The 24,675-nt window shown below is 46.5% G+C and overlaps 1 protein-coding gene across 1 annotated transcript in view; it reads right to left on the bottom strand.

The window, feature by feature from the left end:
* LOC126210113 (uncharacterized) overlaps positions 1-24,675 on the bottom strand; it is an 86,184-nt gene that overhangs the window by 47,822 nt on the left and 13,687 nt on the right. Inside the window, exon 3 of the mRNA XM_049939257.1 lies at positions 4,042-4,214. Within this exon, the coding sequence (XP_049795214.1) occupies positions 4,042-4,214 (173 nt within the window). The remainder of the gene's footprint in view (positions 1-4,041; positions 4,215-24,675) is intronic.

Genomic DNA, 24,675 nt, shown 5'->3' on the forward strand with positions numbered 1-24,675 from the left:
ATTCCCTTCGAGAATATACACTACTGACCATTAAAATTGCTACACCACGGAGATGACTTGCCACAGACGCGAAATTTAACCGACAGGAAGAAGATGCTGTGATATGCAAATGATTAACTTTTTACAGCATTCACACAGGCTTGGCGCCGGTGGCGACACTTACAACGTACTGACATGAGGAAAGTTTCCAACCGATTTCTCATACACAAACAGCAGTTGACCGGCGTTGTCTGGTGAAACGTTGTTGTGATGCCTCGTGCAAGGAGGAGAAATGCATACCATTAAGTTACCGACTTTGACAAAAGTCGGATTGTAGCCTACCGCGATTGCGGTTTATCGTGTCGCGACATTGCTGCTCGCGTTGGTCGAGATCCAATGACTGTTAGCAGAATATGAGTTCAGGAGGGTAATACGGATCGCCGTGCTGGATTCCAACGACCGCGTATCACTAGCAGTCAAGATGACAGGCATCATATCTGCACGGCTGTAACGGATCGTGCAGCCACGTCTCGAGCCCTGAGTCAACAGATGGGTACGTTTGCAAGACAACAACCATCTGCACGAACAGTTCGACGACGTTTGCAGCAGCATGGACTATCAGCTCGGAGTCCACGGCTGCGGTTACCCTTGACGCTGCATCACAGACAGGAGCGCCTGCGATGGCGTACTCAACGACGAACCTAGGTGCACGAATGGCAAAACGTCATTTTTTCGGATGAATCCAGGTTCTGTTTACAGCATCATGATGGTCGCATCAGCGTTTTGCGACATCGTGGTGAACGCACAATGGAAGCGTGTATCCCTCATCGCCATACTGGCATATCACCCAGCGTGATGGTATGGGGTGCCATTGGTTACACGTCTCGGTCACCTCTTGTTCGCATTGACGGCACTTTGAACAGTGGACGTTACATTTCAGATGTGTTACGACCCGTGGCTCTACCCTTCATTCGATCCCTGCGAAACCCTCAATTTCAGCAGGATAATGCACGACCGCATATTGCAAATCCTTTAAGGGCCTTTCTGTATACAGAAAATGTTCGACTGTTGCCCTGACCAGCACATACACCAGATCTCTCACCAATTGGAAACGTTTGCTCGATGGTGGCCGAGCAACTGGCTCGTTACAATACGCCAGTCACTACTCTTGATGAACTGTGGTATCGTGTTGAAGCTGCGTGGGCGTCCAAGCTCTGTTTGACTCAATGCCCAGGCGTATCAAGGCCATTACTACGGCCAGAGGTGGTTGTTCTGGGTACTGACTTCTCAGGATATATGCACCCAAATTGCGTGAAAATGTAATCACATGTCAGTTCTTGTATAATATATTTGTCCAATGAATACCCGTTTATCATCTGCGTTTTTTCTTGGTATAGCAATTTTAATGGCCAGTTGGTGCATTTACTATCAGTGAGCCTGCTGTCTGTGTGTTGAATGGGGACGGTGCCCGACCTATTTCAGTTTGACCGAGGCCACATGGTAATGTGCAGGAGTCTCTGTCGGAGCATTTCGTAAATTGCACGACTTGTATGCTTTTCGAGCAGTTCTGTGGGGAGTGTCTTCAATACGTCCAGACGTCGTCGGGTTTGGCTGCCACCCCTCATTACAGATGTCGGCTGTCGTAGGCTGGGCGGACTGGTAAAACAGAACAGTCGGCGAACTGTGATGGAACTAAATATCAGACTTTCATGCTGGGCAGAGTACAGTGCAGCGACCACTTCCATCGATGGCCGTCCGCAGACGGCGACCCATGCATGTGCCAATGTTAACAACACAACGTAGACAACTATGACTGAAATGGGCTCGTGACCAGCGGCACTGTTCGTTAGCACAGTGGCAGGGCTTTGCATGGGCTGATGAACCCCGATACCTCCTTCAAATGGTTCAAGGAGCACTATGCGACTTAACTTCTGAGGTCATCAGTCACCTAGAACTTAGAACTAATTAAACCTAACTAACCTAAGGACATCACACACATCCACGCCCGAGGCAGTATTCGAACCTGCGACCGTAGCGGTCGCCCGGTTTCAGACTGTAGCGCCTAGAACCGCACGGTCACACCGGCCGGCATACCTCCTTCATCATGTCGACAGGAGGGCGCGAATCCTTCGTCTACATAGGAACAGCTTCCTGACACCTGTACTGCTGGGCAAAGACAAGTTGGTGGCCATTCCATTATGCTCTCGGGAACATTGACATGGGCACCCAATGGTGCTCGTGCAAGGCACCATGGTGGCCAAGAAGTATCGTATGCTGGTTCAATACTGTACCGTCTGCCATCGGGTTCCCCTAAATGGCAGGCAGCACCGCATAGCAGCCACGCTATGAGAGAAACAAACCAACAGCCAAACAGGCGAAGACATCAGGAAACACGCCGAAGATTCGAGTCGATTAATAGGAACCTTCCCTTGCAGAGGTCGCCGCGACACATCCAGCCACGGATTTCTAAACCGGGTTTCTATTGGCTCCAGCTCACTATATAGGCCCGGCCGGTCGAAGCCAGACCAGTCTTCGTCCGCTGCTAATGGCAACCGCTACAGCGGAGTCTCCGAGAAGATATCACCGAAGCCGCTGTACTGCACCGCCGATCGAAGTACCAGCCGACCGAGAGGAACCGCATCTCCGGCTAGATCGACGGACGCCTACATCTATTGTACAGCTAGCTATTGTATTGTAGAAGAAGTTACGTTCAATAAACTGTTGAAGAATACAACAAATACCACGTACACCCCTTCATGACGCCAGTGACATTTTTCAACAAGATAATGCGCCATGCCACAAGACGAGGAGTGTGATGGAGTGGTTTGAGGAATACAGTGGCGAGTTATAATTGATGTTCTGTCCCCCAGCTCGCCAGATCTCAACCCAATGGAACACATCTGGGATATGACTGAATGTGGCGTCAGATTTCATCGCCCCCTCCCCCCCCCCATTTTCCCGAAAATTACGGGAATTAGGTGACTTGTGTGTGTAGATGTGTGTCAACTCCCTCCACAGACCTACCAAGGCCTCATTGCTTCCATGTCACGACGCATTGCGGCTTTTATCCGTGCTAATGTGGACACACTGGCTATTAAGTATACGGTCATAATGTTCTGCCTGATCAGTGTACATGCGTACAGTTACACATAGTTTTTTTTATAATATGTATGGATACCATTGTATGTATTGTATTGTATGTTAACCGGGGACCTAGAAACGACAGAGAGGCTCCGTCCCCGCCACAGCCGCAGTGGTCCACAACCCCACGACGACTACCGCAGTCCACTTCACCCCTCCACCACCCCACACCGAACCCAGAGTTATTGTGCGGTTCGGCCACCGGTGGATCCCCCAGGGAACGTCTCACACCAGACGAGTGTAACCCCTATGTTTCCGTGGTAGAGTAATGGTGGTGTAAGCGTACGCGGAGAACTTGTTTGCGCAGCAACCGCCGACGCTGAGGCGGAATAAGGGGAACCAGCCCGCATTCTCCGAGGCAGATGGAAAACCGCCTAAAAACCATCCACAGACTGGCCGGTTCACCAAACCTCGACACAAATCCTCCGGGCGGATTCGTGGCGGGAACAGGCGCTCCTTCCCGCCCGGAAAGTCGCGCGTTATACCGCACGGCCAACCGGGCGGGCCATGGATACCATATTAGATGAAATTTTCCCACATTTCGAATTTCTAACTCGTCATCTTCCAGCGAAGGCGCCGCGATTCGGTTGATACCTCGAAAATTTTAGCCACTGAAATTCACCGAGAAAACCTGCATTCCCAAATAACTTACTTACAAATAAAGACTCACCTGTTTTGCTGATGAATTCTCCTCGGGTTATCAGCCGAGTGGTGGCGTCGTCTTGTGGCAACGTTTCAATGAGTTTCGTACCCATCATCTTCTGGCGAAGTGTGTCAATTCCCTCCCATCTTCGCCAGAAGATGATCGGTACGAAACTCATTGAAACGTTGCGACAAGACGACGCCACCACTCGGCTGATAACCAGAGAATAATTGATCAGTAGAATACGCCGAGAAAGACTGCAATCGCATGTATCTCACCTGTTTTGTTCAAGTGCCGCTGGAGAAAATTCCATTTATGGCGCCCGGCGCATATTCTGCCTAGGCGTATGGCTTTTGTGATGTGCCGAAGGGTGCGCAGTAATTTGAAGAGGACAGGATACCTCTGATCGTCCGAGGTCAGCGTTTCCACGTTCCACTCCGTGATGTTAGACCTTTAAAAACAAAACGCCATCAGCTGGTGTAACAAATGAAATCCTGAAATTTGATTGTAAGAGGGGATGTGATACGTGGGGAGGCGCCGGCGCCAGTTGCCTTCTCCGTTCGATTCACCCGGATCGATTGTTTCCCTCTGGCGTTGCCTGTCTTTGCCTCGTTGGCCGGTGGTGGTGCTGGTGGGGTGACGGGCAGACTGGGTTTTGCCTTCGGAACGGCCGGTACGTGTCGCTGCTCAGAGAGTGAAACTAGTGTTTGCGTGGAGTTAGCTGGATTTGACCGGTGTATGTGGCTCGGAGTGCGGAAGTGCGGAAGTGCACCTGTTATTGCAAGTTCCTGAGGCGTGACTGGGTCATGGTCTTCTACACAGGACGCTGAGCAATGTGTTATTCATTTCGGCTATTGGGGTTGAATTATGTACCACGCAACTGTCTATTGAAGAAGTAGACATTCAAGCTTTCTAGTTTTACAATCGGACTTACCCGTGTTTTCACTAGCTTCTTTCTTATGAGTGTCAATATTGTATTGGAACTGCAATGTACTGGTGTAATAAAATTATGCTTTGTCTAATCGTTGCCCTTTTAAAACTAGCCTGTTTGTGTTGGGGCAGTTTTACATACACTCCTGGAAATTGAAATAAGAACACCGTGAATTCATTGTCCCAGGAAGGGGAAACTTTATTGACACATTCCTGGGGTCAGATACATCACATGATCACACTGACAGAACCACAGGCACATAGACACAGGCAACAGAGCATGCACAATGTCGGCACTAGTACAGTGTATATCCACCTTTCGCAGCAATGCAGGCTGCTATCCTCCCATGGAGACGATCGTAGAGATGCTGGATGTAGCCCTGTGGAACGGCTTGCCATGCCATTTCCACCTGGCGCCTCAGTTGGACCAGCGTTCGTGCTGGACGTGCAGACCGCGTGAGACGACGCTTCATCCAGTCCCAATCATGCTCAATGGGGGACAGATCCGGAGATCTTGCTGGCCAGGGTAGTTGACTTACACCTTCTAGAGCACGTTGGGTGGCACGGGATACATGCGGACGTTCATTGTCCTGTTGGAACAGCAAGTTCCCTTGCCGGTCTAGGAATGGTAGAACGATGGGTTCGATGACGGTTTGGATGTATCGTGCACTATTCAGTGTCCCCTCGACGATCACCAGTGGTGTACGGCCAGTGTAGGAGATCGCTCCCCACACCATGATGCCGGGTGTTGGCCCTGTGTGCCTCGGTCGTATGCAGTCCTGATTGTGGCGCTCACCTGCACGGCGCCAAACACGCATACGACCATCATTGGCACCAAGGCAGAAGCGACTCTCATCGCTGAAGACGACACGTCTCCATTCGTCCCTCCATTCACGCCTGTCGCGACACCACTGGAGGCGGGCTGCACGATGTTGGGGCGTGAGCGGAAGACGGCCTAACGGTGTGCGGGACCGTAGCCCAGCTTCATGGAGACGGTTGCGAATGGTCCTCGCCGATACCCCAGGAGCAACAGTGTCCCTAATTTGCTGGGAAGTGGCGGTGCGGTCCCCTACGGCACTGCGTAGGATCCTACGGTCTTGGCGTGCATCCGTGCGTCGCTGCGGTCCGGTCCCAGGTCGACGGGCACGTGCACCTTCCGCCGACCACTGGCGACAACATCGATGTACTGTGGAGACCTCACGCCCCACGTGTTGAGCAATTCGGCGGTACGTCCACCCGGTCTCCCGCATGCCCACTATACGCCCTCGCTCAAAGTCCGTCAACTGCACATACGGTTCACGTCCACGCTGTCGCGGCATGCTACCAGTGTTAAAGACTGCGATGGAGCTCCGTATGCCACGGCAAACTGGCTGACACTGACGGCGGCGGTGCACAAATGCTGCGCAGCTAGCGCCATTCGACGGCCAACACCGCGGTTCCTGGTGTGTCCGCTGTGCCGTGCGTGTGATCATTGCTTGTACAGCCCTCTCGCAGTATCCGGAGCAAGTATGGTGGGTCTGACACACCGGTGTCAATGTGTTCTTTTTTCCATTTCCAGGAGTGTATTTTGAAATTTGAAGTCTACAGATAATGCTCTTAACCATTTTTAATTTGCCTTTGTCTTGATGTGATCTCTCTTTGCAGAATTTTATCTTAATATATTCTGGGGGCTGTTAACATTGTTTCTTTTCACTGTTTCAGCACTGCAGCGGCCACCTAGTCCATGTCTAAATCGATGTCTTGAGTACGACGCCTTGGCCGACCACACCAGAGGGAACTCGAGGTTCTTTTGGCCGCCGGGAAAATGGCAACCGATACGGCGGCCACTAAGTTCTTCAGGTTGCAGTGAGTGCGGATCTCGCATTCAGTTAAGTTTCCTCTGCATTGGGACGCCAAGGCGCCTGTTCCATTTGCTATACTCCTTATATACACTACTGGCCATTAAAATTGCTACACCACGAAGATGACGTGCTACAGACGCGAAATTTAACAGACAGGAGAAGATGCTGTGATATGCAAATGATTAGCTTTTCAGAGTATTCACACAAGGTTGGTGCCGGTGGCGACACCTATAACGTGCTGCCATGAGAAAAGTTTCCAACCGACTTCTCATACACAAAGAGCAGTTGACCGGCGTTGCCTGGTGAAACGTCGTTGTGATGTCTCGTGTAAGGAGGAAAAATGCGTACCATCACGTTTCCGACTGTGATAAAGGTCGGATTGTAGCCTATCACGATTGCGATTTATCATATCGCGACATTGCTGCTCGCGTTGGTCGAGATCGAATGACTGTTAGCAAAATATGGAATCGGTGGGTTCAGGAGGGTAATACGGAACGCCGTGCTGGGTCCCAACGGCCTCGTATCAGTAGCAGCCGAGATGACGGGCATCTTATCCGCATTGCTGTAACGGATAGTGCAGCCACGTCTCGATCCCTGAGTCAACAGATGGGGACGTTGGCAAGAAAACAATCATCTTCACGAATGTTCGACGATGTTTGCAGCAGCCTGGACTATCAGCTCGGAGACCATTGCTGTGGCTACCCTGGTCGCTGCATCACAGACAGGAGCGCCTGCGATGGTGTACTCAACGACGAACCTGGGTGCACGGATGGCAAAACGTCATTCTTTAGGATGAATCCAGGTTCTGTTTACGGAATCATAATGGTCGCATCTGTGTTTGGCGACATCGCGGTGAACGCACATTGGAAGCGTGTATTCGTCATCGCCATACTGGCGTATCACCCGGCGTGATGGTATGGGGTGCCATTGGTTACACGTCTCGCTCACCTCTTGTTCGCATTGACGGCACTTTGAACAGTGGACGTTATATTTCAGATGTGTTACGTCCCGTGGCTCTACCCTTCATTCGATCCTGCGAAACCCTAAATTTCAGCAGGATAATGCACGACCGCATGTTCTATGTCCTGTACGGGCCTTTCTGGATACAGAAAATGTTCGACTGCTGCCCTGGCCAGCACATTCTCCATATCTCTCACCAATTGAAAACGTCTGGTGAATGGTGGCCGCGCAACTGGCTCGTCAGAATACCCCAGTCACTACTCTTGATGAACTGTGGTATCGTGTTGAAGCTGCATAGGCAGCTGTACCTGTACACGCCATCCAAACTCTGTTTTAGGTTCTGCTGACACATTTTCGAAAACTGACTGGTCTCTGTTGAAATACAGGGTGTCCGAAAAGTCTTTCCCTAATTACATAAATTCAGGCTAGAAGAAAGAAACAAATACGAAACTTATGACGAATTGTTTACAACTATCAAAGTTTTTTTTCTGTTTTAGGATCGCAGCACGTAGGTAGTGGATGAGGGGAAGTGCCCAAGAAGCCATGTTAACCAATCAGGAGAAGGCACAATGTGTCCTGTGGTACCATGAGACACGATCACCAATCACAGTGCAGAGACACTTCCAGAAAATTTGTGGAAGGAATCCACCTGATGTCAAGAGCATTAAAGCCTGGTATGAGAGGTTCAAGAACACAGGTTCGGTTGCTGACCTGGTCGACCAAGAACCTCAGCAGACAGGGTCGAAGCTGTAAGGCAGTCTTTTCTACGAAGTCCGAAGTCCGAAGAAATCGGTGCGCAGGGCCTCACGTGAATTACGGATGCCAGAAAGATCTCTCCGTGACATTTTACACAAACGTTTATTGTTTCGTGCATACAAAGTGCAAATCGTTCAGGCCTTGTTGCCCAACGACAGTACACGTCGATATGACTTTGCGGTCGAAATGCTATCACGTATTGAGGACGATGATGGTTATCTCAGACGAATTGCCTTTTCCGACGAAGCGACCTTTTTTGTCAGTGGAGTAGTGAATCGACATAATGTGCGCATTTGAGGTTCACAACCCCCTGGCGAGGGCATGGAGTGCACCAGAGGCAGTCCAAAGGTGAATGTTTGGTGCGCGCTATTGCACGATCGAATTATCGGGCCATTCTTCTTCGCTGAGGCTACCATCACATCTGCAGTGTATCTGGACATGTTGCAACTGTATGCTGTTCCTCAGCTGCTTCAGTATCACCCCGATGTCTTGTTTCAGGAAGACGGTGCACCGCCTCATTGGGGTTTGGATGTCCGTGCCTATCTCGATATGACCTTTCCTGGGCGATGAATTGATCCTGATGGGCCAACGGTTTGGCCTCCGCGCTCTCCTAACATAACCCCATTAGACTTCATTTTATAGGGTTATGTCAAGGACGAGGTCTATCGAACACGTGTACCAGATCTTGAAACCCTGCGGCAATGCATAACCACAGTCGTTGAATCGATCCCTCCAGTGATGTTGGCTAATGTGTGGACGGAGATTGAATATCGCCTAGATGTGCTACGTGCTACCAAGGGCGCTCATGTGGAAGTTTACTGATGTGTGAAAAAACTTTGATAGTTTATAAACAATTAGACACCAGTTTCGTATTTGTATCTTACTTCTAGCCTGAGTTATCAATTTATGTAATCAGGGAAGGACTTTTCGGACACCCTGTACGACAATGCCTGTGCTCCGAAGAATGTGACAGGACAAGAACATGCCCTAGTACATGAGGATCATTATCACCATATTGTGGATTTTGGAAAGCGCTGTTTAGAAATGACTTATTATGAGATTGTGTCTTCTCAGTAATTTGCTTGTTGGCAGCCGTGATTCTGAGATTAATAAGAGCAATATTAGGTAGAATTGTGAGGGCCTTCAGGGGCTCCACATTCGTTTGCTGGGTATGGGTTGGCGATCCCGGGTTTTCTGAGCTGGGGACCGGTAAGCGCCGGCAGTCCCCTGTCACCGTAGGCTCCGGGGAATGCTTCAGCGACCACCGTGGCAGTGGAGTGGTTGAACGTTGTGCGTCACAGGGAATGGGGATCTTGGTTTAATTTCCCCGGATCGCGAGGATGGTACAAGCCTCCATAAAAAAGCCTATATCTCGAGGTGTGCTGCATGCTGGTGAGATGCATGGCTGTTGAGGTGTGACAGTCTGTGGCGACTTACAGGACATCACCAGGGGGAGCTTTATTGGTCAGAATGGGGCTCTGCCCCTTGGACATCAAAATTAGAGAGCAGGCTGCGTGGTTCTGGGTCAAGAAAGGAAATGTTACGAAGATAGAGGAAATTTTAGGCACTGGGGCAAGGGACAAGGGTGAGATTCGGCAAAGGGTTGAACAACTGTGGCAAGAACTATGGGAGACGGTTGAAACAGGACGTAGGACATATGAACTTATTCCCAACATTAGGAAACGATTAAAAATGAAATACTTTGAACCCACCAGAGGGCTGATCCATTTTCTCACTGCAGATGGGCCATACCCGACGTACTTATGTCGGTTCGGGAAAAGGGCCACACCCGCGTGTGAATGTGCTGAGCTGGAGGGTACTCCCGATCATGGGATTTACGAGTGTCCCCTTTTGCTTCCACACTAGGTGACCAACTACCTGACCATGACGCATACTACCTCATAAGACAACAAGACACTTTTCAAACTCTTAACAAACTAGTAGACGAGGTATCACGAAAAGTGTTAAAGGAATACCTGAGACAAAAAAAATTAACATAAATTAAAGTAAAACTGAAGATATTCTAACACCAAACACGCGCCCTACTCCTATACCGCCTGCGAGTGGATAGGCCGACCTTAGTAGTCTGGAATCCGCCACGTGCGGGACTAGGGGGAGTGGGGAATAATATCACGGAGTAGACGAAGCACCGGAATTGACTTAGGTTAGAACTAGTTAGTAGGAATTAGATTAGGAAATTAGTATTAGGAACCTGCAGCGAATAACATCTTGGCCCGCCCAGTGTCAGGGGCATGCCCATCGGGATAAGCTCGATGGGGCAGGCAATAAAATAGGTCTGTATATATATATATATATATATATATATATATATATATATATATATATATATATACAGGGTGAGTCACCTAACGTTACTGCTGGATATATTTCGTAAACCACATCAAATACTGACGAACCGATTCCACAGACCGAACGTGAGGAGAGGGGCTAGTGTAATTGTTTAATTCAAACCATACAAAAATGCACGGAAGTGTGTTTTTCAACAAAAACCTACGTTTCTTTAAATGGAACCACGTTAGTTTTGTTAGTACATCTCAACATGTAAACAAATACGTAATCAGTGCCGTTTGTTGCATTGTAAAATGTTAATTACATCCGGAGATATTGTAACCTAAAGTTGACGCTTGAAACCTCCGACGTTCAGTTGCGTGTTGTAACAAACACGGGCCACGGTCGGCGAGCAGCATCTGCAGGGACATGTTTACGATGACGACCGTGTTTACGAGTGTGGCTGTAGTGCACTGTTGTGGTTTGGTCTAGTTGTCGCAGTGTCCGCATGTAGCGCTTGCTGCTATTGTTATTCTGCATTCGTCTCCGCACGCAGACCAACTGTAGTACACCGTGTTACCAGACGTCTGTGATAGTGTAGTGTTGTAGGAACTGTGACCATGGTGTATTCGAACTCTGAAAAGGAGGAGATGATACTCATCTATGGCTAGTGTCGACGAAATGCAGCTGAAGCCTGCAGGGTGTATGCAGAACGGTACCCGGACAGAGAGCATCCAACGTGCCGCACATTGCAAAACATCTACCGCCAACTGTATGCAACAGGTATGGTCGTAGCACGCAAACGGGTCCGTAACAGGCCCGTCACAGGAGAAGCGTGTGCAGCTGGTGTGTTAGCTGCTGTTGCCATGAACCCACACATGAGTACACGGGACACTGCGAGAACCGGTGGACTGAGTCAAAGTAGTGTCATGCGCATACTCCATCGTCACCGCTTTCACCCGTTTCATGTGTCGCTAGATCAGCAATTACATGGTGATGACTTTAATCATCGAGTGCAATGGTGTCAATGGGCATTAACAGACAATGCGGTGCAGTTCTACCTGTTTACCGATGAAGCGGGTTTCACAAACCACGGGGCAGTGAATCTACGGAACATGCATTACTGGTCCGTGGACAATCCTCGCTGGCTCAGACAGGTAGAGCGACAGCGACCGTGGACTGTAAATGTATGGTGCGGAATCATTGGCGACCACCTCATTGGTCCTCACTTCATTGCAGGGGCCCAAACAGCTGCACCATACATCGCGTTTCCACAGAATGATCTGCCAACGTTGCTCGAAAATGTCCCACTGGAAACGCGTCGACGTATGTGGTATCAGCATGATGGTGCACCTGCACATTCCGCAATTAACACTAGGCTGACCCTTGACAGGATGTTCGACGGGCGTTTCATAGGACGTGGAGGACGCATAAATTGGCCAGCCCGTTCTCCTGATCTTACACCTCTGGACGTCTTTCTGGGGGGTACGTTGAAGGAGATTGCAATTGTGTGCAGCAAATGATGGCCACCACATTGAACATCTATTGGCCTGACATCTGTGGACACACTCTATTCCACTCCATAATTGAAAACGGAAACCACGTGTGTACGTGTACCTCACCCCTCATGGCAATGTACATGTGCGTCAGTGAAAAAAACCAATAAAAAGGTGTTAGCATGTGGACGTAATGTGCTGTTCCAGTCTCTTCTGTACCTAAGGTCCATGACCGTTCCCTTTGGATCCCTACGTAATCCGGTGCTCTCCGATACACACGATCAAACAGCGGGGGTGTGGTACTCAAGCGTCAACTTTAGGTTACAATATCTCCGGATGTAATTAACATTTTACAATGCAACAAACGGCACTGATTACGTATTTGTTTATATGTTCAGATGTGCTAGCAAAACCAACGGGGTTCCATTTTAAAAAAACGTAGGTTTGTGTTAAAAAACACACTTCCGTGCATTTTTTTATGGTTTGTATTAACCAATTACACTAGCCCCTCTCCTCACGTTCGGTTTGTGGAATCGATTCGTCAGTATTTGATGTGGTTTACGAAATATATCCAGCGGTAATGTTAGGTGGCTCACCCTGTATATATATACCTCGTTCAAACTCAGTGAGGTGTTGATAACGGTACCTTTGTCACCCTAAAGGCAGGATTCACTAACGTCATCTCACTATATATATATATATATATATATATATATATATATATATATATATATATATATATATATGACACAACTGTGACGCTGCAGGCAGTAGAGTTAGTTAAGATCTCAGAAACTAAATACCAATACTTGTAAGAATTAGCTGCCCATTGTAATTAGAGTATATCTGTAGCTCACAATCAACTAAATTGTAATTAGCTGCAACTAATATCTGACAAACTTAGAAATTAGGACCCACTAATCATATAAGGAAGTGAGTAATGCTGTATAGTTATCTTTGATGATTAACAGTCGTTAACGGGCGACCTCCAGGGAGCCTGCCGCGTTTCATTTGTATAAGACTTGCACAGGAAAGTGGGGCTGTGTCTGAGTTGAGACCACTTAAGCCGCAAATGACGGTATTTTTGGGGTCAGTGGAATGTAGGATACGGAGCGCCTGGCTGTGAGCTGCCCTTGCAGTAACTAATCTGTAAGTGTTGGTTGTGTCTCTGTCATGACAAGGGCTGCTGAGATTGTCGCCCCACATGCAGTACGTTGCGCCAGAGCCATACACCGAACACGACGGTCTTCCCTCTCGGTAGTGCCACGTCACCATCTCGAGTCCGGTCCTCTTGCAACCGTACATTCTCGTAATCACAGCTGCCAGCAGCCATGTACAGTGGCTACGTTCCTGCCAAGTCTTTCTGCAAAATCCTGAAGGAACATCCACCTTCTCATATCCCTAATAAACAACCTCGTTCAAACTCAGTGGGGTGTTGATAACAGGCCTTAGTCACCCTAAAGGCAGGCTTCACTAACGTCAAGTCACCATGACGTGTCTCAGATGTAACTAACGCTTCTAGCATCATAAAAGAAAAAAAATAAGTTAAATATATTTCAATTTTTTTCAATTTTAGTCTGATAATTATGTATATATTGTGTTTCATACTAGAATGTCGCGTTCCCAGTTTGGCACAGCTTTGCCACAGGAAACACGAAAGCTGTCGAAGACGTCCGTCATCTGGTCGGCTCCTGATCGTTGTCAGAAGGAGGCTAGTTTTCGATTAGCGAAGGCTTCTATTATTCGGAAAAGGACAACCCGGATTTACTTACGTAATCAGCGTGGTGTCACCGCCAGACACCACACTTGCTAGGTGGTAGCCTTTAAATCGGCCGCGGTCCGTTAGTATACGTCGGACCCGCGTGTCGCCACTATCAGTGATTGCAGACCGAGCGCCGCCACACGGCAGGTCTAGTCTAGAGAGACTCCCCAGCACTCGCTCCAGTTGTACAGCCGACTTTGCTAGCGATGGTTCACTGTTTACATCCGCTCTCATTTGCAGAGACGACAGTTTAGCATAGCCTTCAGCTACGTCATTTGCTACGACCTAGCAAGGCGCCATATTCAGTTACTATAATCTGAACAGATAATATTGCGAATCATGTACCGTCAAGAGCGACGTTCATCATTAATGGATTAAGGTTAAGTATCAAACTAATTACGTCCGCTTTCTGAATTCTCATTCCTTGCCATGTTCCAGACTTCACGTCAGTATAGTTCTGCCCTCCTCACGCCCGCCTGCGTGAGTTAAATCGGCGTGCATTTCGGCCTCCTCTAGTAACACGGTGTTGGCTCTCCTGCCAACCCAACAATCAGTATGAATTTTATAATTACCTAAGGGACCTTTAACAATGAACAATAAAAAAAATGCATTTGCAAATGATATCATTAATAAATGGGGCAGCTATGAGTTGTATAGAAGACAAGGAGCGGCCTTCTGTCTACGACCAGGATGCCGCAGTATTCTCTGCTGTAGTAAAGGCTGTTTGACATTTATAAAAATAACATGATGTGGAGGTAGAAAAAAAATAAAGGAAAAGAATAGAATAAGAAATCTGGTAAACACTAAATATATTCAAATAATCCTCACAAGCAATTAGGGCTTATTTATAAACAGTGTAACTTACATAAGTAATTTTCTAACTGTATGGTGCGATCAGATTTCAGCCCGTCCTGCGTTAGCTTCTTGGTTCTCGTTTTTTGTCCCAAATTACAGTCATTACTTTTGTCCTTCCTTCGAGACAATTCTTGCACCAATCAACACCTTCATAACAATAACTTGCCGGTTTACAGTATCGAACATAAATTACTCGAATTTTATTAATTAATAATGTTGTCTGCACGCTGGCAAGACCACTCACTTTTATGGCTTAAAGACGACCTTCTTTACGCTTTCACATTACAAGCAAAAGTACGATAAAATCTGAAGATTTACAAAGGTTTTTACTGTCATCTTTTATTTAGATCAAAGCGGAACGTTCAGTTCAGCTTCTGTTAAAATGTTTCTTTGACAGCGCAAACGATGTATTAGCGTCCGCGCTAGATGCGCATCTTTACAGTTACGTAAATTATATAAAACGTCTTTCAAAGAATAGGTCTCACCTCATAAGTTGATAATTTAATATACAGATAGGTGAATGCCTTTCCAAGGGTGCTCACAGCTTCCACACGACGGAAATCCCAATAATATTACTCGCTGACGACAGTGTGTACCTAAAGTAAACTGATGTGCATCCTCAAAATGGCGCTAGTGGGACCACTCTTATGCGACTGGCGCGGAATTTGGATAGACATGGTTTTTCAGATGTACAAACACGTCTACTATCTTTCGTGTACAACGCACCGCTCTTCTGGCTTTTGCGTTTATTCCGTCACTGTACTTGCATGACATCTACACAATACAGATGCATATAAAAATGTGGTATGACCATAGCGCGGAAGTACATTCAGCAGGCTAGATTACACTCTGCTGACCGCGCGGAGTGGCCGCGCGGTTTGAGGCGCCATGTCACGGACTGCGCGACCCCTCCCGCCGGAGGTTCGAGTCCTCCCTCGGGCATGGGTGTGTGTGTTGTTCTTAGCGTAAGTTAGTTTAAGTAGTGTGTAAGTCTAGTGACCGATGACGTCAGTGGTTTGGTCCCTTAGGAATTCACATAGATTTGAACACTCTGCTTAATGTACAAGTTCTGTATTATGATTGTACGCCTTTTTCATATGCATCCTTATTGCGTTGATGTCAAGTAAGTATATCATTGGAATTATGCTGTAAAGAACACCTGAAATGTAGTGGTTTGAGAATGAACGTTTAAATTGGAAATCACTCACTACCAAGAAATAGCACGCAACGCTAACAAAAACCTGAATAAATAATAATCTATCATAAAGAAGTATTTTGTTTGTTTTGTATTTTTAAAGAAACTAATGTCCACTAAGATACTAAAACTAATTTTGAAAAATGCATAACGTCCTGCTGTCTGTAATAATGTTAATTTATTTTTCTACCGGTTTCGGTTTTGAGCCATCATCAAAGGCAAGGCAGCTGTACGACGTACAAAAGTGGACACTGTGAAAATGCCAAACGAAAGACGAAAAACAGAAGAAACCTAAAATTGATCAAAATACTCACGAAAATTGTCGCAGATGTACCATATTCCATACATGCTTTAACAGAAGTGTCCACAGGAAACCACAATTGCCAAGATAATATAAAATCAAAAATTGTAACATGATAAAAATATGATGGCACATTGACACAAGTACAGCAAAATAAATCAAAGAAATTCTAGGTCAAAGATGACAGTCTTGATAAAACCTAACAAGTTGCCATTAAATAATTATGTGACAATAGGCTAATAAAACTTGATTGAGATTACATAAAAACGCCAATAAAATAAAATGTAAATTAACAGATGAATGTAAAATTATAAAATGTTTTACAATCCATTCAGAAAACGTAAGCATGTAAAATGCATACTACAAATTAATACAAGAAGCAAGATTAACAAAAACTAGCGACAAACAGGCAGGTCACAACGCATCAAAATAACATGCAATAAAATCAGAAATATTATCAAAGATTGCAGTACGTTTAAGATCCATTAGTAACAGGGTATAACATTTTTTTAATATCGTATGAAATATTATTAGAGAAGTTTAGAGTATCAACTATGAGAGTACAACATATAAATCTCAGAGCAACATCAAAACACCTTGGAATATAATGAGGACAGTCTCAGGGAAGCAGGCAGTTCACTCCTATGGTAGGATGAAGATGTTGTTAATATTAACGAGACATGAAAAAGTTTGAATAATAAATTACTGTTCGTGGTAGACAAATTTAATCTCTTGCACAACGTCAACTATTCAGATTTCTCATAATACTAGGTGTGTCTGAAAAGTTCGGTTAGGGGTCTCAAAAAACAAAGGAAACAAGAGTTACAAATAAAATACGTTTACGGGTCTTCATAGGAAGCAGCACTGGCTACAATACACTTCTGACAACGGCTGTAGAGCTCTTCAAAACTGTCAGAAAAACACTTCTTGTGGAATCGATCGAAGCGCCATGGTCACGTATTGTTGGATATCCGCAGGCTCAACTTTCTCGCTCAACGCAAGCAGTTCTTGAACACCTTCTTATTATCCAGATTTGGTGCCGTATGACTTCTTCCTAGCAGTAGTGGACCCTGGAAGATCCCAAGGAAGATCCCAGCAGAAGGGTCGAAACATTGATCCTTTTAGAAGAAGTATGACGCGGCCTAATAACCCAGAACATTTTAACTTCAGTGACAACGTCCACGAAAGCCTGCAGACTTACATTAAGCCTGCTGACTTACATATAACTTCTTTTTGTTTCCTCGCTTTAACTTAATGCTGAATGGCTTACGCTTCACAGGCATTTCGGGTATACAACAAGGCGTGACCGCGCTACTTCGGGAGATTCCATAAGAAGCGTTTACTGACAATTTTCAACAGCTTCACAATGTCAGAGGTGTGTTGCACCTAATGATGAGTACTCTGAAGGTATTCTGTTCGTAACTAACGTTTCCTTAATTTTCGGAGACCATGCACCGACCTTTCCAGACGCATCTTTTACTATTACTTGAAGGGAGTAACAGAACATAAAGCTGATGGGTGCAAATACTAGAGAAACTGAAGTAATAATTTCGTTGCGCGAGAATAACGGTGCATATCTTTGAGGCCACTTATCAAACTTTTAATAACATATAAATCTACTTGTTCGTCCATACTCTGCAAACCACTGATAAGTACATGGCAGAGGGTACTTGCTCCACTACCACGTACTGGGCTGTTCTCATGTTTCATTCTCGTCTATGCGAGCTGTCACTAGTCTTTGCCTCTGCTATTTTTGCGAGAGCCTTATCTAGGGGTCCTACTATACTGTCAGCATCTTTATCGGCAATAGTTTAAGTTCAATGAGTGATACGACACTTTTCAGCAGTTATTCCCATCTAAGCATAGTCCTCAAAATGTTCGAACCTCATATAGCGCACATGCATTCTTTCACCAGTGACGCACCGATTGTCGTCCATTGCACACACGAGAATCTACCTTAGTTCTGTCACGCTAAAATAAGACCGAGCAGTTCGTAGTTTACTCAGTATTAAGCACAGTCTTTCTGCAGTTCACACGATACGAAGAGCATAGTGACCGAACTGTTTTACTTGTTTGTTTACCCACAAAAACACCATCCACGCCATCACAACAATCAGCGTTCTTCTCTCTTCGTCACTCCCTACTACTCGAGTGTTGAATGTGGCGTGGTCGAAACACTGTTACGGTATAACAAAGGTATGTACATTGAAACATTTTTGATCTTGATGCTTATATAGTCGTGCAGTCCGAAGCGACCAATGGAAACTTGTACTGAGCCTGGAATTCAAACCGGGGTCTCCTGCCGACTAGGCAGACCACTGCGCCACCCTGGCATAGTGACTTTGGATAACCGCTCAGACTACCTTAGCGCACCTCCCTCCTCAGTCCTAATTCCCATTCATGCCTCAGTCCACTTGGCATTCACTCAAAACTAGGACAGCATTGCAGATGCTCCGCAACTGTGTTGGAAGAGCATCTCCGCATCTAGCGGAACTGGGGATCCTGCCCGGATCTGGAGCGTAAATGCTTTAATCAAATGAAACCATATGGTTCCGAACATTTTTTCAGTTCCCAAGAACATATTATGTACAGTACTGGCCATTAATATTGCTACACCAAGAAGATAATGGGTATTCATTGGACAAATATATTATACCAGAACTGACACGTGATTACATTTTTACGCAATTTGGGTGCATAGAACCTGAGAAATCGGTACCCAGAACTACCTATTCTGGCCATAATAACGGCCTTCATACACCTGGGCATTGGGTCAAACAGAGCTTAGATGGCGTGTACAGGTACAGATGTCCACGCAGCTTCAACACGGCACCACAGTTCATCAAGAGTAGTGACTGGCGTATTGTGACGAACCAGTTGCTCGGCCACCACTGACCAGACGTTTTCAATTGGTGAGAGATCTGGAGAATGTGCTGGCCAGGGCAGCAGTCGAAAGTTTTCTGTTTCCAGAAAGGCCCGTACAGGAACTACAACATGCGGTCGTGCATTGTCCTGCTGAAATGTAGGGTTTCGCAGGGATCGAATGAAGGGTAGAGCCACGGGTCGTAACATCTGAAATGTAACGTCCACTGTTCAAAGTGCCGTCAATGCGAACAAGAGGTGACCGAGACGTGTAACCAATGACACCCCATACCATTACGCCGGGTGATACGCCAGTATGGCGATGACGAATACACGCTTCCATTGTGCGTTCACCACGATGTCGCAAAACACGGATGCGACCATCATGATGCTGTAAACAGAACCTGGGTTCATCCGAAAAAATGATTTTTTGCCATTCGTGCATCCAGGTTCGTCGTCGAGTACACCATCGCAGGCGCTCCTGTCTCTATGCAGAGTCAAGGGTAACCGCAGCCATGGTCTCCGAGCTGACAGTCCATGCTGCTGCAAACGTCGTCGAACTGTTCGTGCAGATGGTTGCTGTCTTTCAAACGTCCCCATCAGTTGACTCAGGGATCGAGACGTGGCTACACCATCCGTCACAGCCATGCGGATAAGATGCTTGCCATTTCGACTGCTAGTGATACGAGGCCGTTGGGATCTAGCACGTCGTTCCGTATTACCCTCCTGAACCAACCGATTCCATATTTTGCTAACAGAAATTTGATCTCGACCAACGCGAGCAGCAATGTTGCGATACGATAAACCATAATCGCGATAGGCTACAATCCGACCTTTATCAAAGTCGGAATCGTGATGGTACGCATTTCTCCTCCTTACACGAGGCATCAGAACAACGTTTCACGAGGCAATGCCGGTCAACTGCTGTTTGTGTATGAGAAATCTGTTGGAAACTTTCCTCATGTCAGCACTTTGTAGGTGTCGCCACCGGCGCCAACCTTGTGTGAATGCTCTGAAAAGCTAATCATTTGCATATCACAGCATCTTCTTTCTGTCGGTTAAATCTTGTGTCTGTAGCACGTCATCTTTGTGGTATAGCAATTTTAATGGCCAGTAGTGTATATTTGAAGCGAGAATGAAAATTTGTTCCCAGGCCGGAATTCGAACCCCAGATCTCCTGCAACCACTGCGCCACTATGACACTATGGATTTGGAAAACTGCTCAGACTATCCTAGTACGCTTCCTTCATTATTCAAAATTCCCAGTTACGCCTCAGCCCACTTGGTATTCCCCTCCAAACTCAAACAGCATTACAGAGGCTCTGGAACTTTATTAGAATAACACCTCCACATCAAACGGACCGGGAATTCGGAGTGAGGAGGAAAGCTTGTGAAAGGGTCCTGTGGTCCCCTTCCATTATCATTTTATTTGCTTTCCACTGATACAGACCTCTATGGCATGCGCGCGAGTGAATGAACGTGGGAGTGTTTCATCTTGCTATACGGTAGTTTAGTCTGCTGCAGAGAATCAGCGGTAGTCGTACAAAGTGGCCAACCCCTGTAGTTTTCAGGCAGGCAAAGAGGTTTGCCGCCCTCCTCCCCCCCCCACCCCCCCCCCACCCCTTGTGTGGTAAAATTACCGGTGTTAGGTTGGTGGCGGAAGCCTCATCTTTGGGTTTTCCTGGCCACGGGGTCGCGTGTAAGACGTTGGAGTGTGTGAGACGATCAGTCTGTTTCCAGCTCGCCGAGGGTTTGCAGCCGAAGTCTCTTCGAAGAAGGGTGAGTTGACTTAACCGCGTGGTTCGTTGTCTCATAGCAAGAGGAGAGCTTTTAGAATTTGGTCTCGCATTTCATCTTATAAAGATTTATTTGCTGGGTCGCAGCAAGGAATGCAAGGCTTTTGCAGACTTTCAGTTTGATTCCTAACGCAGACTTGACGTTGATTGTACGAAGAACGTAGTACAAAGATGTTGCATACGTTGAAGAGCTCTTGGTTGTGTGTCTGGAACTGCATGTGTACGCATTCTAATCTTTTCCGAATCTCGGCAATTTTTGCTTCTTTGTGAATTTTCTTTGTCTCATTACTTTATGCGCAGTGGAAACCATCCACATGGGTTACTATTAGAGTTTGTTGGCCCTCTGCCATTTTCCTTTGTCTGTTCAAATGTGTCCTGTGTAAGATGTTGATCGTTCGCGACTGCGTGGTTTGATGTTACTAAAATATGGCGACTGTACGTAGAAATTGTGTCTCCACGAACCACGTGGGCACACGAGTCTGTTGTGAAACGTATGGCGTTTCACAAGCAGTTGTACTTAGTTACCAGGCAACAGCAGTCTATAGATGCATTACATCAATGTTTTAAGGAATAAATAATTTTGCCTCCAATCTTATCCAGTGTACCGATGCTACGTCTCAGTTAACTACGCCATTTACCGTGTTGTTTTCCTTGTTAGTCCATTCATAGTGTTGCCATGTGCACAGGTCCAATAATTAGTGACCTATTCTTATTTAAAACAAATGCTCTGGAATAGATCTTGTTTTCAGCAATGTTGCTGCAAGCTGCCTTATGCACAGTATTCACGCACTCTTTACTTTATTCAATATTTGATTGACTAGTACAATGCGTGGATCATATTAATAATTACATTACATTTTTATCACTTACTTTACAATGAAGGTACTTTTGTGAGTTTTCTTATGAATAAATTAAATAATTATTCAACTCAGCGCAACCTCTTATTTGTTGTGTGGCTAGCGTTGGTGGCGACCAAATCTTTTACGCCGATTTCAATGTCTGATAGCATTTTCTTATTAAAAGTGCGCGTGGCTCTTTCAGCCATCGGGATACATTCAAAGTGCGCTTCACGCTACTTACACATTCTACGGAAGGCGTTCTACCTCCTACATGTTAATGACGAATATGCTGCCATGTACCCTACGTTCGCCTAAAGAGACCGACAACCCCTTAGACACTGAAGCATTACGGGGTTGCATACGTGCAAGGCGTAGCCTCCCCGGCCAGCGTCGAACAAGGACGACAGGCGGCAAGAAAATCGTCGCCAGAGGTCCTCCGAGCCAGGGACCTATTTCCTCGGCCATGTCACGTGTGCGGAACTGGATCTTCCGTGTCCCGGGTATACAGCCCGGCGCAAGCCAACAAGTCGGCAGTCAGCTGCACCGGAGCTCTGGGCCAGTTACTGCGCCGGTTCTTAGCAGCCCATCAGTCAGAGCCCGGTCGGAAGCCGTCACAGTGGGACCAACGACTTTCCATCGACACCGCGAGACGTACCTGTCGGCCAACAACGCCGAACGCTCAGCTCTGTCTTTAGCGACTATCAGTGGCACAGTCTTCATGTCTCTCTACGTTTATGCAATGTTCCAGGCCTGTATCAGAAGTTGTAATAGTTTTTTGTTGAAGAGAATTTTTCCTTTGTTATTAAATTTCTCTACTGTGGTCCGAATAAACACCTGTTCTTGATTACCTCCGTTTTATTATTGAGCTCTATCTTTGGGGCGACGTCGTTGTTTTCCCGGGTCGTGTGAGTGGGCGAGTCTGGTACTCAGGAGGAGCCAGGTCCGTGCAGTGCCAGAACACGCTGTGGCCGCTGGCGGCACGCATGGACATTTCACAATATATATAAATGACCTAGTAGATAGTGTCGGAAGTTCCATGCGGCTTTTCGCGGATGATGCTGTAGTATACAGACAAGTTGCAGCATTAGAAAATTGCAGCGAAATGCAGGAAGATCTGCAGCGGATAGGCACTTGGTGCAGGGAGTGGCAACTGACCCTTACCATAGACAAATGTAATGTATTGCGAATACATAGAAAGAAGGATCCTTTATTATATGATAGCGGAACAAACACTGGTAGCAGTTACTTCTCTAAAATATCTGGGAGTATGCGTGCGGAACGATTTGAAGTGGAATGATCATATAAAATTAATACTTGGTAAGGCGGGTGCCAGGTTTAGATTCATTGGGAGAGTCCTTAGAAAATGTAGTCCATCAACAAAGGAGGTGGCTTACAAAACACTCGTTCGACCTGTACTTGAGTATTGCTCATCAGTGTGAGATCCGTACCAGGTCGGGTTGACAGAGGAGATAGACAAGATCCAAAGAAGAGCGGCGCGTTTCGTCACAGGGTTATTTGGTGAGCGTGATAGCGTTACGGAGATGTTTAGCAAACTCAAGTGGCAGACTCTGCAAGAGAGGCGCTCTGCATCGCGGTCCAGGTTTCGAGAGGGTGCGTTTCTGGATGAGGTATCGAATATATTGCTTCCCCCTACTTATACCTCCCGAGGAGATCACGAATGTAAAATTACAGAGATTCGAGCGCGCACGGAGGCTTTCCGGCAGTCGTTCTTCCCGCGAACCATACGCGACTGGAACAGGAAAGGGAGGTAATGACAGCGGCACGTGAAGTGCTCTCCGCCACACACCGTTGGGTGGCTTGCGGAGTATAAATGTAGATGTAGATGTAGATGTAGACTGCCGTATGGAAGGGTTGTGGTCACCAGAGTGCACGACTTCGTCGTAAACCGGATCCAGCAAGCTTTAAGATGAGTGCATTTCATTCCAAGTAGAGAAACCTCCACCACTGTGACATCTCGCGATCCTCCAGTGACTTGGATTCGTGTTGCTGCTCTTAGCGTCGGCGAGACGAAGAGCAGCGAGTGGGGTGCTTTGGGAAGGCGGATCTGATTAGCTTTCCTCGACTTCTTATTACTATTTACTGCGTTCAACCTCTTACAATTTGTTAAGTTCAACCAACGGCAATTTTTCTTGTGTGGTGGCCTCTAACGCCCCAGTTACCTGCCCAGCGGGGGTTAGTGTACGTAACGGCAGCGTACATTTCCTCGCCTTGCAGCTGCTGTCCGGTAAGGCGTGTAGCTATGACAGCTTTCTTGATTGTAGGCCGGTTGGTGATTCTTCTACACTGGTGGTAGTGATTCCTTTCTCGTTCTGGGTGCTCCAAACCCACTATTCTCGTCGTAGTGCACACCGCCGGTTCCGGCTTTTGCGTATTGTTCCATCGTTGCATTTGATTTATCGGACGTCAGGTAGCTTCAGCAAGATTATCATTAGTCATTCGCTAGACTGCCACTAGTCTGAGTTACCATCTTGTGAAGTGCATGCAACTCTTGTCTGGCTATCTTATCGCTCGCGAAAGTGTTTCTTGCCGGACCTCCTCAGAGGTTGATTCCTGGAGCACCGTCTGGATCAGTTGCTTGTTTTTTTTAATTAACTTTTGCTATTTGCTGTTTTACAGCAGGTTTCAGTTTTTTGTATTATTGCCGTTCCTAGCGTGTAAGGCATTCAGCCGTGATTGTGGTGATTTGCTTTAAAATTCTAATTTGGTATTTGTATTTTAGCAGTAAGTCTTAAAACCTTAATTACTGCCATTCCTGGCGTCTGATGCCTTTTGCTGTGTTCGTGGCGACTTACCTTAATATTTAAATACCTGTAAGTTGTAAATTGCAGCGAGTTCTTAAACAATTCTTAATTTATTGTCATTCTTGGCGTGTAAGACCTTCAGCCGTGATTACGGTCGGTTGCCTTAAAATTCTAATTTGATATTTGTATTTACGCAGTAAGCCTTTAAAAACTTATTTACTGCCATTCTTGGCGTCTGATGCCGTCTGCTGTTTTTGTGGCGACTTGT

Source organism: Schistocerca nitens, chromosome 10 (assembly GCF_023898315.1).
Source record: "Schistocerca nitens isolate TAMUIC-IGC-003100 chromosome 10, iqSchNite1.1, whole genome shotgun sequence".
NCBI classification, from domain to species: domain Eukaryota; kingdom Metazoa; phylum Arthropoda; class Insecta; order Orthoptera; family Acrididae; genus Schistocerca; species Schistocerca nitens.